At 34.7% G+C, this 13,802-nt stretch overlaps 1 protein-coding gene and 1 pseudogene across 1 annotated transcript; both read left to right on the top strand.

Moving 5' to 3' along the window:
• Positions 1-238: 238 nt before the first annotated feature.
• LOC142612981 (putative copper-transporting ATPase HMA5) lies at positions 239-6,962 on the top strand. The gene is made up of 6 exons (XM_075785159.1): positions 239-724; positions 3,424-4,812; positions 4,912-5,166; positions 5,451-5,573; positions 5,692-6,171; positions 6,365-6,962. The coding sequence occupies exons 1-6, from the start codon at positions 527-529 to the stop codon at positions 6,779-6,781; spliced, it is 2,862 nt and encodes a 953-aa protein (XP_075641274.1). The 5' UTR covers positions 239-526; the 3' UTR covers positions 6,782-6,962.
• Positions 6,963-10,741: 3,779 nt separating this feature from the next.
• Positions 10,742-13,264, top strand: LOC142614262 (G-type lectin S-receptor-like serine/threonine-protein kinase LECRK3; annotated as a pseudogene).
• The last annotated feature ends 538 nt before the right edge of the window (positions 13,265-13,802 follow it).

Here is a 13,802-nt window from a genome sequence, read left to right as displayed (position 1 = left end):
GAGTCCTCTACCACCATTAATTCTCATCCCTTGATCTTGTTCAATTTGGAATGTCTGATTTTATTTTTGGGAAAGCCTATAATAACGAGTTGCACTTGCAGCACCAAATGGGAACGTCAGTTCTTTTGAGATGCTTTAAATTATTGTTCGTTTATATGTTAGTGGAAACCTACACATATGCTACTAATCTTAATCTCAGGTAATGGTAGGACCCAGAAATTGGGCTCAATCATCTCTCTTCTTTCTTCTTTTTTACTGCAAATGTTTGATCGGATCCCCCACCAGCACTATGGACTATTAAAATGTGTGTCCGTTTATGCCAATATATCATCCACACCACTCATATATCCTCGCTCTAAACTAGTTGTTAATCTATATTTCTAGCAGTACCTGAAATTTCAATTTCTCTGTTGTTGTTGTTGCTGTTGCTTTTTTCATGGTCATGGTCTAGCATTGATCGAGTTGCATTTGCAACAAAGGAATATATATTATTAAGCACACCCAATTAAGAAAGAAGCATTTATATATGTCACAAAAAGAAAACAAGGTGGAGGGGGAGGGGTCCGAGGCTTTAAAGGTCTTGTTCTCAGTCATCGGAATGACATGCTCTGCGTGTGCCGGTTCGGTCGAAAAGGCCATCAACCGGCTACCTGGGATACGTGAGGCCGTCGTTGATGTCCTCAATAATAGGGCACAAGTCCTCTACAACCCCAGTTTGGTCAATGTAAGTCTGTTTTTATTTCATGTAATGTAAAGTAATGTTCGCTTGTCTGTTATGTTTTTTCTGTTTTGTGTTTTTTTACAACATATTTTACCATGAATCTTTTGGTTGCATATCACATTACTAAAATTTTACTATTTACACACCCGTTCATCTTGGTTCACATGTTGTGACTTGTGAGTGTTATTTCAATATTGGGTGTGTAAGATTAAGCGTAGTTTGTTATCCCGTAATTTTCTATAGCTTACTTACCGATACAAAAAACATTAAATTTATTTATTTACTAAAAACTATGACAAAAAGTAAAAATAAACAAAAATAACATTTCTTTATAACCATGTCAAAGAACAAGATTTCCTTTAGCCCAATTCGAAGATGCAATTAGACTCCCGATCGAAATCAATCCAAAACTCTAATTTGATTAATTTCCAGATCGTTTTCAAACATTAAAAAGGACTCAACAATTTTGTAATGTAGAAAGCACTATTTTTCATGAGACTCATTTTTTGTCTCCAAGACTTTGTTGGATATATATGTGTGAGTGAAGTCCTACATTAAATAATGATGAGAAGAATGAGTGGTTAATATAACATAATTAAGCACATGCTCATTGGACTTAAATCTTTTGGGTTAAAGTGTCTCTATATGTTATATTAATTACTTAAAGAAGCTTGTGTAAGTGAAATCCCACATTGAATAATAATGAGTAAAATGAGTAGTTAATATAACTTAATTGAGTATATACTCATTAGGTTTAGATCTAAGTGTGTTTTTATATGTTATATTAATATTTTATGTGTCGTTCCTTAGGTTCTGCTCTTAAGATTTTGTCATGTGACTACTTAACTTCTAAAATACACTTTTATCTATGAGAAAAATCTACATGATAGAATCTTAAAAGATGATCATAAGAAATAGCACCTAAGTACTGTTGCTAAACTTCGTTCCGATTAAAATATCATATTAAATTATGCAAAACTTTAACAAAAGTAGATATAGCATTATAGCCTATAGGTTTTTAGTTTTTACTTTCCCTGTCCAAGCTACGCAGCAACACAAATCTTTCACTTGGTCTTCAGTAGGGCCTATGCTAGCTTTAACTTTCTTTGACCATTATTTCTTTTCCTTTTTCTGGATCAGACCAGAGACATGCTGTTTTAAGTTGGAGACCCAAATTTAGACCCAAATTTATTTGCTTTAACTATAAAATCATTACTTTTATACTTTTAAAAAAAAAATGAAAGAGGATCCAAGTAGAAAATTCTATATGCGATACCCTTCCTATTCTAGTTTATATATAAAATATGATATAATTTTAATTTTTTTTTTAATAAACAGTAATACTTATTAGAACACACACAAAAATAATAATACCAGTGCTTTAAATCGGGTTCATAATACATTATATAACCAAAGTGCAACTACAAAAGAGTCTAACATTTGTAGTTATTGATTGGGGTTATAAATAATAAACACTAGACACACACAATCAATGTGGAATAAACATCTTTTTTTTTTAGTAAACAGTAATATTTATTAGAATACACACAAAAATAGTAATACTATTGTTTTAAACTGGGTTTATAATACATTGCATAATTAAAATACTACTACAAAATGGCATAACCTTTGTAGTTATAGACTAGATGACTCTCTTCAATTAGTTTTCCATCTTAGCAAAGTTTATCTTTATGTCAAAGTATTAACTTATTGATGTGTGGAAATGAAGTAAATACATATATTAATTATTTGTAGAAGTGCACTAATTATTATTAATAGGATTTTACTAACATGTGCCCTAAGAGCACACAATAGTATATCATTTTTGGAAAAAGTTTTATTGGAAATTGAAAAAAATTTACAGTTTTTTCAATTTCTCATAAAATGTTTCTAAAAATGGATGGCTTAATGTGTGGGCACACATTAACCCGACCCTTATTATTATTATTATTATTATAACAAAAAAAATGATGCATCAAAAGCAACAAAAGTAAAAAAGAAAATTTAATGATGCATGCAATCAAGAATATTTTTAAAAAAAGTGTATTTTAAATTAGGAAAAATAATTAAATATATGTGAATTCCCTAATGTAATATTATCGTATTTTTAATTATATTAAGTGGTGCATTAATTATTTAAAATCAAATTTTAATGCTATTTTTATAGAAAAAAATAATTGATTTGAAATATGTCATTTTTACTCAAATTTAATTGCTTTTGCAATAAATGAAACAAATTCCAGTATCAAGAATGTAAAAAATAATTATTGATACACTTAAGTTAGTGACAATAACAAATTATTTTTCAATTCACTCAAGCAACAAATTCACACTCTAATTTATTTATTTTACTTATTTTTATTTTCTCTCTAATGACATGTAATATAATTGTTTTTTTTTTTTTAATCAATAATATGATTGAATATGATTCCCTAATTACCATAATAATCATAATAAATATTGTACACAGAGTCAAGATAATTTCTTATAAGATATTCCAAAATGCACCATGCATTATGTGGTATATCGACTAGTATGTATAATCCATGGAATTTAGCAATGTGCATGCTAGCCATTCTTTACCAGTAACATTTAGCTGGGAATTTTGGATTGCAAACAATTGCTTAAAGTAATAGAGTGCTGTTTTGAAGTTGCATTAATTTGGTTCTCAGCTTTTATCATTGTTTGTAATCATTTGATAGGAGGAAACAATATGTGAGACAATAGAAAATGTTGGATTTCAAACCACAGTGATCAAAGATGAAACAAATGAGAGATCCACACAAGTATGCAAAATACACATAAATGGAATGACTTGCACTTCTTGCTCCTCCACTATAGAATCAGCTCTGCAAGCAATTTTCGGTGTACAAAAGGCTCAAGTGGCCTTAGCAACTGAAGAGGCAGAAGTTCATCACAATCCGAAGATTGTTAGCTACAATACACTATTGCAAGTCATAGAGGACACTGGATTTGAAGCCATAATCATTAGTACTGGGGAAGACATAAGTAAGATAGAGCTTAAAGTTGATGGTATAGACACTGATCACACCTTGAAAATGATTGAAAAGTCTCTCCAAGTGATTCCAGGGGTTCAAGAGATAGTCATATACCCTGAATGCAACAAAGTTTCCATTTCCTATGAACCAGATATGGCAGGACCAAGAACTTTCATCAGCATCATTGAATCAACTGGGAGTGGTCGTTTTAAAGCAACAATATATCCTAGAGAGGGAAGAGAAGCTCGTAGAAAGGCAGAAATTAAGCAATATTATAGATTCTTTTCATGGAGTTTGGTTTTTACAATTCCCGTGTTTTTAACATCCATGGTTTTCATGTATATCCCTGGAATTAGGATTATATTAGATAAAAAACTATACAACATGATGACTGCTGGTATGCTCTTGAGGTGGGAGCTATCTACTCCAGTGCAATTCATCATAGGCAGGAGATTCTACATAGGGTCCTATAAAGCTTTGCGCCATGGTTCTGCAAATATGGATGTTCTTATTGCCTTGGGAACAAACTCAGCCTACTTCTATTCTGTCTACTCACTATTTAGGGCTGCTTACTCTAGAGATTTCAAGGGTACAGATTTCTTTGAGACTAGCTCAATGCTTATTTCATTTATTCTATTAGGAAAGTATTTAGAAGTTCTGGCAAAGGGGAAGACATCAGAGGCCATTGCTAAGCTTATGGACTTGGCGCCCGAAACAGCAATATTGTTAACTCTGGACCATGAAGGAAATGTGCTAAGTGAACAAGAAATTGATAGCCGGTTAGTACAAAAGAATGATGTGATTAAAATTATCCCCGGGGCCAAAGTTGCTGCAGATGGTTATGTTCTGTGGGGGGAAAGCCATGTAAATGAGAGCATGATAACAGGAGAAGCAAAAGCAGTGGCAAAAAGGAACGGAGACAAAGTGATAGGAGGAACTGTGAATGAGAATGGGGTGTTGCACATCAAAGCAACTCAAGTAGGATCTGAGAGTTCCCTTTCACAGATTGTTCGACTTGTTGAGTCAGCACAGATGGCTAAAGCTCCAGTCCAGAAGTTTGCTGACCACATTTCCAAATATTTTGTGCCTGTAGTATGTATTACAAATGCTCTATCCTTCTACTGATTTTTTTTTTTTTTGGTTAAAGTTTGTTCTTACTATTGTTTTGTTTTGGTTAACGTTCTTTTGCAGGTCATTATGCTTTCATTTTCAACTTGGCTTGCCTGGTTTTTGGCTGGAAGTTTCCACAGCTACCCAAAATATTGGATACCATCTTCCATGAGTAGCTTTGAGCTTGCACTGCAGTTTGGGATCTCTGTCATGGTCATAGCATGCCCTTGTGCTCTAGGCCTAGCAACCCCAACTGCTGTTATGGTTGGTACTGGAGTTGGTGCATCTCAAGGGGTACTAATTAAAGGTGGTCAAGCTTTAGAAAGCACACATAAGGTAGCAATTTGAAATTCATCTTCGAATTTGCTCATTTATATGAAAATGACAGATATTGCGCTCTATCCACGTTACTTAGTATTGAATTGCTTAATACTAATTCTGCCAATCAACTTAAATCTGAATTTATCTGAATTTATTTGAACTTCAAATCTTCTGTAGGATACTTCCAATTGCTTAACTTGAAGAAACTTTAGGAAATTATCTTTCCTATTCCTTAGAAACTGATGTCTTCCACTTATCATTCTAAGGTTTACATCCTTTGTATCTGTTTATTCTTGTAGGTGAACTGCATTATGTTTGACAAGACTGGGACTCTTACAGTTGGGAAACCAATTGTAGTTAACACACAAATTTTGAATAATATGGAACTTCGAGAATTCTATAAGCTCATTGCTGCAACTGAGGTACGCCTCTTTTTTTTCCTGTGGAATGCCTTTTTCTTTTAGAGACCTTATCTTTGTAGCAAAAATGATATTATGCAACTCTGGAATTGTAAATGTTGGCTTGAAATGTCTGTCTCAGGTAAATAGTGAGCACCCATTAGCCAAGGCCCTTGTGGAATATGCCAAGAAATTAACAGAAGATGAAGAGAAAACTGTATGGCCAGAAGCACAAGACTTTGTCTCCATTACCGGCAATGGAGTGAAAGCTATTGTTGAGAACAAGGAAATAATTGTGGGCAACAAGAGCTTGATGTTGGACCAGAACATTGCCATTCCAGTGGGTGCTGAACATATGCTTGCACAAGCTGAAGGCATGGCTCAAACTGGGATTCTAGTATGTATAGATATGGAAGTCGCCGGAGTTGTGGCCATATCTGACCCACTTAAACCAGGTGCTAAAAATGTCATTTCCATTCTAAAGTCCATGAAAATTAGAAGCATACTGGTGACAGGTGATAATTGGGGAACTGCCAATGCCATTGCCAAGGAAGTTGGAATTGAAACTGTTATTGCAGAAGCCAAACCAGAGGATAAAGCAAAGATAGTGAAGGATTTTCAGGTACGTAAAGAACATCACTTAGTGCATGATTGGTTTTAAGCATGGATACATGCCATACCTCTACCTCCATTAATATACTTTTGCAGATTAAATGTTAAATATCATTGGCACAATCATAGCCTTGCCCCAAGCCCAAGTGTTGTCATATGCTTGAGGACTTTAAAACATAGAAGTTCTTTTTTCTCCTTCACAGGCTTCAGGCTACACTTTGGCAATGGTAGGAGATGGCATCAATGACTCACCAGCACTTGCTGCTGCAGATGTTGGAATGGCCATTGGTGCTGGCACAGATATTGCTATTGAGGCAGCTGATATTGTTCTCATGAAAAATAACTTAGAGGACGTGATAACTGCAATTGATCTTTCAAGGAAGACCTTTTCACGCATACGTCTAAACTACATTTGGGCTTTGGGATATAATCTGCTTGGCATTCCAATTGCTGCTGGGACCCTTTTCCCATTAACTGGATTTCGTTTACCACCGTGGATTGCTGGAGCTGCAATGGCAGGCTCTTCTGTCAGTGTCGTTTGCAGCTCTCTCTTGTTAAAGAACTACAAGAGATCACAAAAGCTGGATAACCTGGACTTGCACGAAATACAAATTGAGTAATCAACAGTGATGGTTTTGATCCATGTTTGTTAATATGCATTTAGGAGTTAAGGTTTTTACTTGGAATAAATTTAGACACTGTTGATTGGTGAAAAATTGTAAATAGAATAATTGGTTGGTTGGTATTCCATGTTACACATGGGCAAAATTTAAGTACAATACTTTAAATGCTATACTTTTTCCCCCAGAATTTCATGTTTTGTATCTTAGGTTCTCCGATTGAAAACAACCACATAATTGTATTAACTGATGCAACAAAAATAACATGCCAAAGATGGATATTCCTACCTGAACCCACATCAAATCTAAATATCTAATGAAGGGTTTATTTAATTCTTCAGTTTCTTCGATTTCGAGCTCGCTCCCTTTAGCTACTATCAAAACGTTCATTTTCAAGTCAAATTTGAAAACAAAATTAAAATTTTGTTTTGCCAAACATCTATATTAGTCCCTTAAATATTTATGAGGTTTTAATCTGATCCATACAAAATTTTAATTAATTCCTTAATACATTTCTATATATAAACTTCATACATTTTTATATATACACACGCGCATGTGTTGGGGAGCGAACTTGTTGGGAGATTTCAATTGTGCTCTTAATAAAGCACACAAGGACATCAGGCATGGACATGGACACCACTTAACTCAAAAACTTGAGCCTATGAGTTTGGATTAACGTTACATTAAGTTATTAGCTAATCTTCATCAAAAAATAAAATAAAAAATAAAAAAGTTATTAACTACTCACTATTGTCATTATTCAGTATGGAACTTCACTCATATGTGTAAACTCAATAAAATATAATTAAATCTTGTCAATCCGATAAATGAAATTCAATGGTGTATCATTATTATTTGGTGTGTTGCCAGTGAGAAATTAACTAATTTATGTTGAAAATGTACCTTATGAGAGACTAGCTTATAAAAATTAAATTTTCAAATTATTAAGGGAAATCGATCATCAATGATAATTCAAAACATTCATAATATTTCTATTTGAATGGAACATTTTTGAGTTCATAATAATATTAAATTTGGATTTTAATCCCCACAATTTTTGGGACCTTCCTAGGGTGGAAAAGAGACTCCATAACACACTTTAAAAAATCAATCATTGATCACGATTTAAGGCCTTTTTTTATTGGGTAAAAAGTTTGGCTCCAAATTTGAAGCTATCATTTCTAACATATATATATGTAGAGTTTATTTAGACCCCTTTAACACACAATTGGAATAACCTAGTTAACAAGCCAAGTTATTATTTAGTCCAAATTTTAGATCTACGTTAACATAATCATATAATCATATCAATGTAAAGTACGGAATATAAAAACACAAAGATATGATGACCCAGGAAAACCAAACTGGTAAAAAACCTGGGGAGGATTTAACCTAGCTATTCTCAAGGTAAACATGAATCCACTATGAAAGAATCGAAGTGTACAATAGTGACTTAGACCACTAACATCCTATTGCTACCCACCAGTAGAACTTACTGACACGACTACGTGCAAGCTCCGAGACCACAGACTCCTTCTTTCTTGGATTCTCCAGCAAGTACAAGCACCCCCGCTTGTGTATCTTTAAACTCTTATGGCAGCAACTGAATGATCATCAAGTTCTTGAAGTAATCTCCTTCTTGATAATCCTAAGCTTGTGTGAAGGCAAGCACCTCTTTGATCTCACCAGAGATTCACACAAACAGTAATATGAGCAACCTCAAAAACGTGATTAGGGTTTGCCTTTTATACTTATGGCAAAACATGAAACCCTACACGTCATATGGGCTTAGGGCTGAGTTGGAAAATCTGCAGAAAAAACAATTTGCACGACTTTCGATCGATTGAGTCTAATTCTCGATCGATCGAGTCCGGCAAAAATGCACAGTAACTTCTGCAGTTAACTCGATTCCAACTTTACATAAATCACGTACTTTGAGCAAGTCTAAAACATAACTAGACACCTATTTTAATCATGGTTTGCCAACAATACATATTAGAGTTCTAATACATTAGTTCCTAAGTACTTAGAACCTAACAATATATATATATATATATATATATATATATATATATATATATATATATATATATATATATAAAGTTGAAACGTAACATTTATTGTTACTACCCTCATGTTGAGCCATACCAACGGCCACATTATTCATCCATTTTCAAAATTCTCTCTCTAATTTTAAACTATCAAACATGTATTTTCCCATTATGTAAGTGCAAAAACAAAATATCAAAGTGGACCAAAATGGACCGAATTGAAGCAAATGGAACAAAGTGGACTGAAACAATAGAATAGGACCGAATAGGACCAAAGTGGAAAGAATAGGACGGAAGGGGACCGGATAGGACCAAATGAGTCAGAATGGACAGAGTGGGAACAAATTAGACCGAATTGGACCGAATAGGACCAATATAAACTGAATAGCACTAAAGTAGACAAAATGGATCTAATAGAACAAATGTGGACCAAATAGAACCAAAGTAGACAAAATGGACCGAATAGAACCAAAGTGTACTGAATGCCCTGAATATGACTGAAGTTGACCAAAGTGGACAGAGTAGACAGAATACGACCAAGTAGATCTAAAGTGGACAGAATGGACCGAATAGGACCAATATGGACCGATGTAGATATAGTTGGACAAATATGAACCAAATGGACCACAGAAGACCGAATGAACCGAAGCGGACGGAATAGAACTTTAGTGGACAAAATTGACTAACTAGGACCAAATAGACTGATTACGACCATATGGTCCAAATAGGACCAAACTGGACCGATAAGACTTTTGCATATTTATCATTTTTAGGGCTCATATTTCCAATTTCTAAAATCTATTTTGTTTTTATTTTTTAACTCAAAACTAATGAGTTTAGCTCAAATATAATAAAATTTCATACTTTTCAACCCAAAATTTTTTAGTAAAAAAATTAAAATTTGAGCTAAACATGTAAAGAAAACCTACAAGAAGAATGGACTTAAGGCCCAATTAGTCTAAAATAGACTGAAGGGGACCAAAATTGACTGAGTGGAGCAAATTGGACCGAAGTTGAACTAATTGGACTGAATAAAAATTATTAAATCTTCAACAAATTTGAGAAAAAAAAAATTATACATTATATTATAATACAAAATAATTATTTATTTCCAAGCATTGCATGGATCTGCAACTAGTTACATGATAATTTATAAGACGATTTATGTGTATTAACAAGTTACATGACTCAAAAAAAATTCATGTGATTAACACTACACATGGATTATCTCTCTAAACATCATATCATGAGTTGAAGTATGGAACTAAACTTTTTTCCATTTTAAAGAGGACCCTAGGCAAAGGCTTAAGTGGAATATGTTTGGTAAAAAAAAAAAAAAAAGGTATCTTATGAGACCCCGAATCCAACAACCAACATACGTGGGTTTCATATACTATTGAGAAGGTGATCTCATAAAACTGTCTCCTCACACATGAGATAACTTTCGCCTTGCCGGCCTTACTGATAATTCATTGGGAGACTAGTGAATTGGCAGATTAGTGAAAAGACTTTGAATGTGCGCATGCACGGTCTTCTCAGTTCACTAAGAAAGAGACTTAAAATGAATGATTCTGTTTCTTGTGCTGATTCTTTGAATAACTCAATCTTTTACTCTTTCCAACACCAAAACTTAATACTTTTTTGCAGCACTCAAAAATATTCGTACAAGGTATGCAAATACTTAGTCTCCAAGTAGATCCAAGTCAACTATAAGATACAAACATAAGCCATTGTTTGTAAGAGACAAATACATAAGCCATTGTTTGTTTTATTGACTATATATAATATATGGTGGTAGAACAACTATATATCATATATGTTTTGCACGAAAAAAAAAAGACTATATATATTCGCACAAAAAAAAAAAGACTATAATATGTGGAGGTGGATTGAATTCTTAGTTCCTAAACGTTATTATTCATTTTGTCAAAGACCTTGTAGTTGAATTTGCCCCTCCTCACTAAAATACAAAGTGTTTGAGGGTCTAGTGGAAAAATGATTCGAACGGTGGGATAGTAGCATGTTGTAATTATTTCTCAAAAAAAAAAAATTACATTATTATTCATTTTCCATTTGAAAGCAGAGTGAAAGGAAAACAAAGATAGTGAACTAGCTATTGTCCAGTGATGTCAACTACCTTGCTTCTTCTTCTTCTTTCAGCAATTTTAACCGCAGAAGCTCAACAAGGGGAATCCATTGTAAGCCTAGGCTCTTTTTTAACACCTGAGACCAATTCTTCATGGTTGTCAAGCTCTGGTCTATATGCCTTTGGATTCTACCAACAAACTAACGGCTATGCCATAGGAGTTTTTCTTGCCGGGATTCCAGAAAAGACAGTAATCTGGACAGCTAACCGAGACAATCCTCCAACTCTCGCTGATGTTGCATTGAATTTCACTAGTGATGGTAGACTTATCCTGCAATCTGCAAAAGGCAACGAGACAGACATTGTCAATGCTCCTGAACGTGCAACATCGGCATCAATGCTTAATTCGGGAAACTTTGCTCTATATAGTTCAAATAAGGATATTATATGGCAAAATTTCAACAAACCAACCAATACCATCTTATAGAGTCAGTATATCTCAGCTGAAACAAGGTTGGTTTCAAGTGTTTCAGAATCTGACCAATCGACAGGAATATTTCAACTGGTAATGCAAACAGATGGAAACCTCGTGCAATACTCATTAGTATTGGAATTAAAGCCTGAATATGCTTATTGGAGTTCTGTAACATTTGGCAATAACGCGTCACCATGTCTTGATGATGATGGCCGTCTCTACTTGCTCACTTTCACTGGCACATACCTAAGAAATCTGACTTAAGGCGGATATCCAACAAAAGATACATTCTATCTAATGAGAATTGATGCTGATGGGATCCTCAGGCTATACTCACACAATTTGGTAAAGAATGGGAGTTGGTTAGTCATATGGCCATCTTCCAATGATAAGTGTGACCCTAAGGGCCTATGTGGCCTCAATGGGTTCTGTACTAACGCTGATCAAGAAGCTAATTGCCTGTCTTCCAGGATTTGCACCTGTTAGCCAAGGGAAATGGAGTTCAGGCTGTGAAAGGAATTTCACTGCAGAAGTTGCCAAAGCAGAAACGGAAGTCTGTAATATACCATGGAAGCAGCATCTAATACTGTCTAGGAAGATAGTGCCTTTTCCATTCTACAGTTATTGCAGAAAGAGGACTGTGAGGCAGCTTGTTTGGAGGACTGTAACTGTGAAGCCGCTATGTACAAAGATGGAAGTTGTCAAAAGCAAAGGCTTCCATTGAGATTTGGAAGAAGACAACTAAGTGATACAAACATAGCATTCATCAAGGTACCTACATATACATCAACCATAAATAAAATTGCGCCAATGGAACTAGAAAAAAAGTCATTGATTATAGGAATCCCACTTGCTGCATTTGGAATCATTATGTCAGTGATTTCTGGAATTGCAATTTATAGAAATCATGTCTGCGCATATAAAGGGCTCTATAATAGTGGAAATGTTGGTTTGAGTGTGAATGTTTCCCCAAGATCATTTACTTATTTGGATCTTGAGAAAATGACCAATGGTTTCAAGCAAGAGCTAGGTAGAGGATCATTTGGGACCGTTTACAAGAAAACAATATGGAATGGTCAGAAGCTTGTAGCCATCAAAAGACTAGAAAAAGTGTTGGCTGAAGGGGAAAAAGAGTTTCAAACTGAAATGAAAGTAATTGGGAGAACACACCACAAGAACCTTGTCCATCTACTTGGGTATTGCCAAGAGGGAGAGGATAGGCTTTTGGTATATGAGTACATGTGTAATGGATCACTTGCAGATATACTCTTCACACCTGAAAAACAACCTAGCTGGGATGAAAGAATAGGAATTACTTGGAATGTAACGAGAGGAATTCTTTATCTCTGTGAAGAGTGTGAGTCACAGATCATTCATTGTGACATAAAGCCCCAAAAAATACTCATAGATGAACATAAGAGTGCGAAAATCTATGACTCTGGATTGGCAAAGTTGTTAAAGCCAAACCAAACCAACACATTTACGGGCATCTGAGGGACAAAGGGGTATGTTGCACCAGAGTGGAATCGAAGCCAGCCTGTGACTTTCAAGCCAATGTATATAGCTTTGGAATCTTACTATTGGAGCTTATATGTTGTAGAAAGTGTGTGGACTGGAATCTTCCTGAAGAAGAAGCTATTCTTGAAGAATGGGCATACCACTGCTTTGAGGCTCGCAAACTAGATAAACTAGTGAGCGATAAGGAGGTTGAAAAAATACAGTTGGAGAGAATGGTTAAAGTGGGACTTTGGTGCATTCTTTACTAGCCATCACTTCGTCCTTCGATGTAGAAGGTTCTGCTAATGCTAGAAGGGACTGTAGATATCCCAATCCCTCCAAGTCCGACTTCTTTTCTTAGTACTGTCTAAAATGGGTTTGTATTTTTCTTTTTTTGAGTAAAGTTTTTTAGGGAATTTGAGCAGGATATCTCCCTCAATTATATAGGGAAGTGTCAAATATTCAATTGTAGTTTTATGTGGGTTAAAAGAACTTGCAATGCAGCTGCTCACGCAACTGCTAGATTTGCTTTACTTTCCAGTCCTTTGTTATGTTTCAGTAAGGATAGTGTCTCTGAAGTCATCATGTCCGTTTGTAAGAGGGACTATCCTCTTTAGGCTTTTCTTTTATATCATTGCAGCTTATCAAAAAAAAAAAAAAACTGGCCCAAAGTTCCTGGAAAAATTTATTTGTACTCGTATTAATTTCAAAACTCAAATAGTGATGCTGTGATGGTTTGGAAGACCAATTGATGAAACCATTTGTTGATTTTCTTCCGTGCTACACTGCCCCTACACTCACCAATTGTTAAGTGTGAAGGGGGTCCTTTCTATGAGAATCATAAGGCTAAATTGTCTAAGCACTCATGAAATCAAGGGGTAGTTTAGGGCCAAAATGAGCACAATCATG

Source organism: Castanea sativa, chromosome 10 (assembly GCF_040712315.1).
Source record: "Castanea sativa cultivar Marrone di Chiusa Pesio chromosome 10, ASM4071231v1".
Taxonomy (NCBI): Eukaryota; Viridiplantae; Streptophyta; class Magnoliopsida; order Fagales; family Fagaceae; genus Castanea; species Castanea sativa.
The sequence above is the reverse complement of the archived record's forward strand: the minus strand, read 5'-3'. Positions and strand labels throughout refer to the sequence as shown.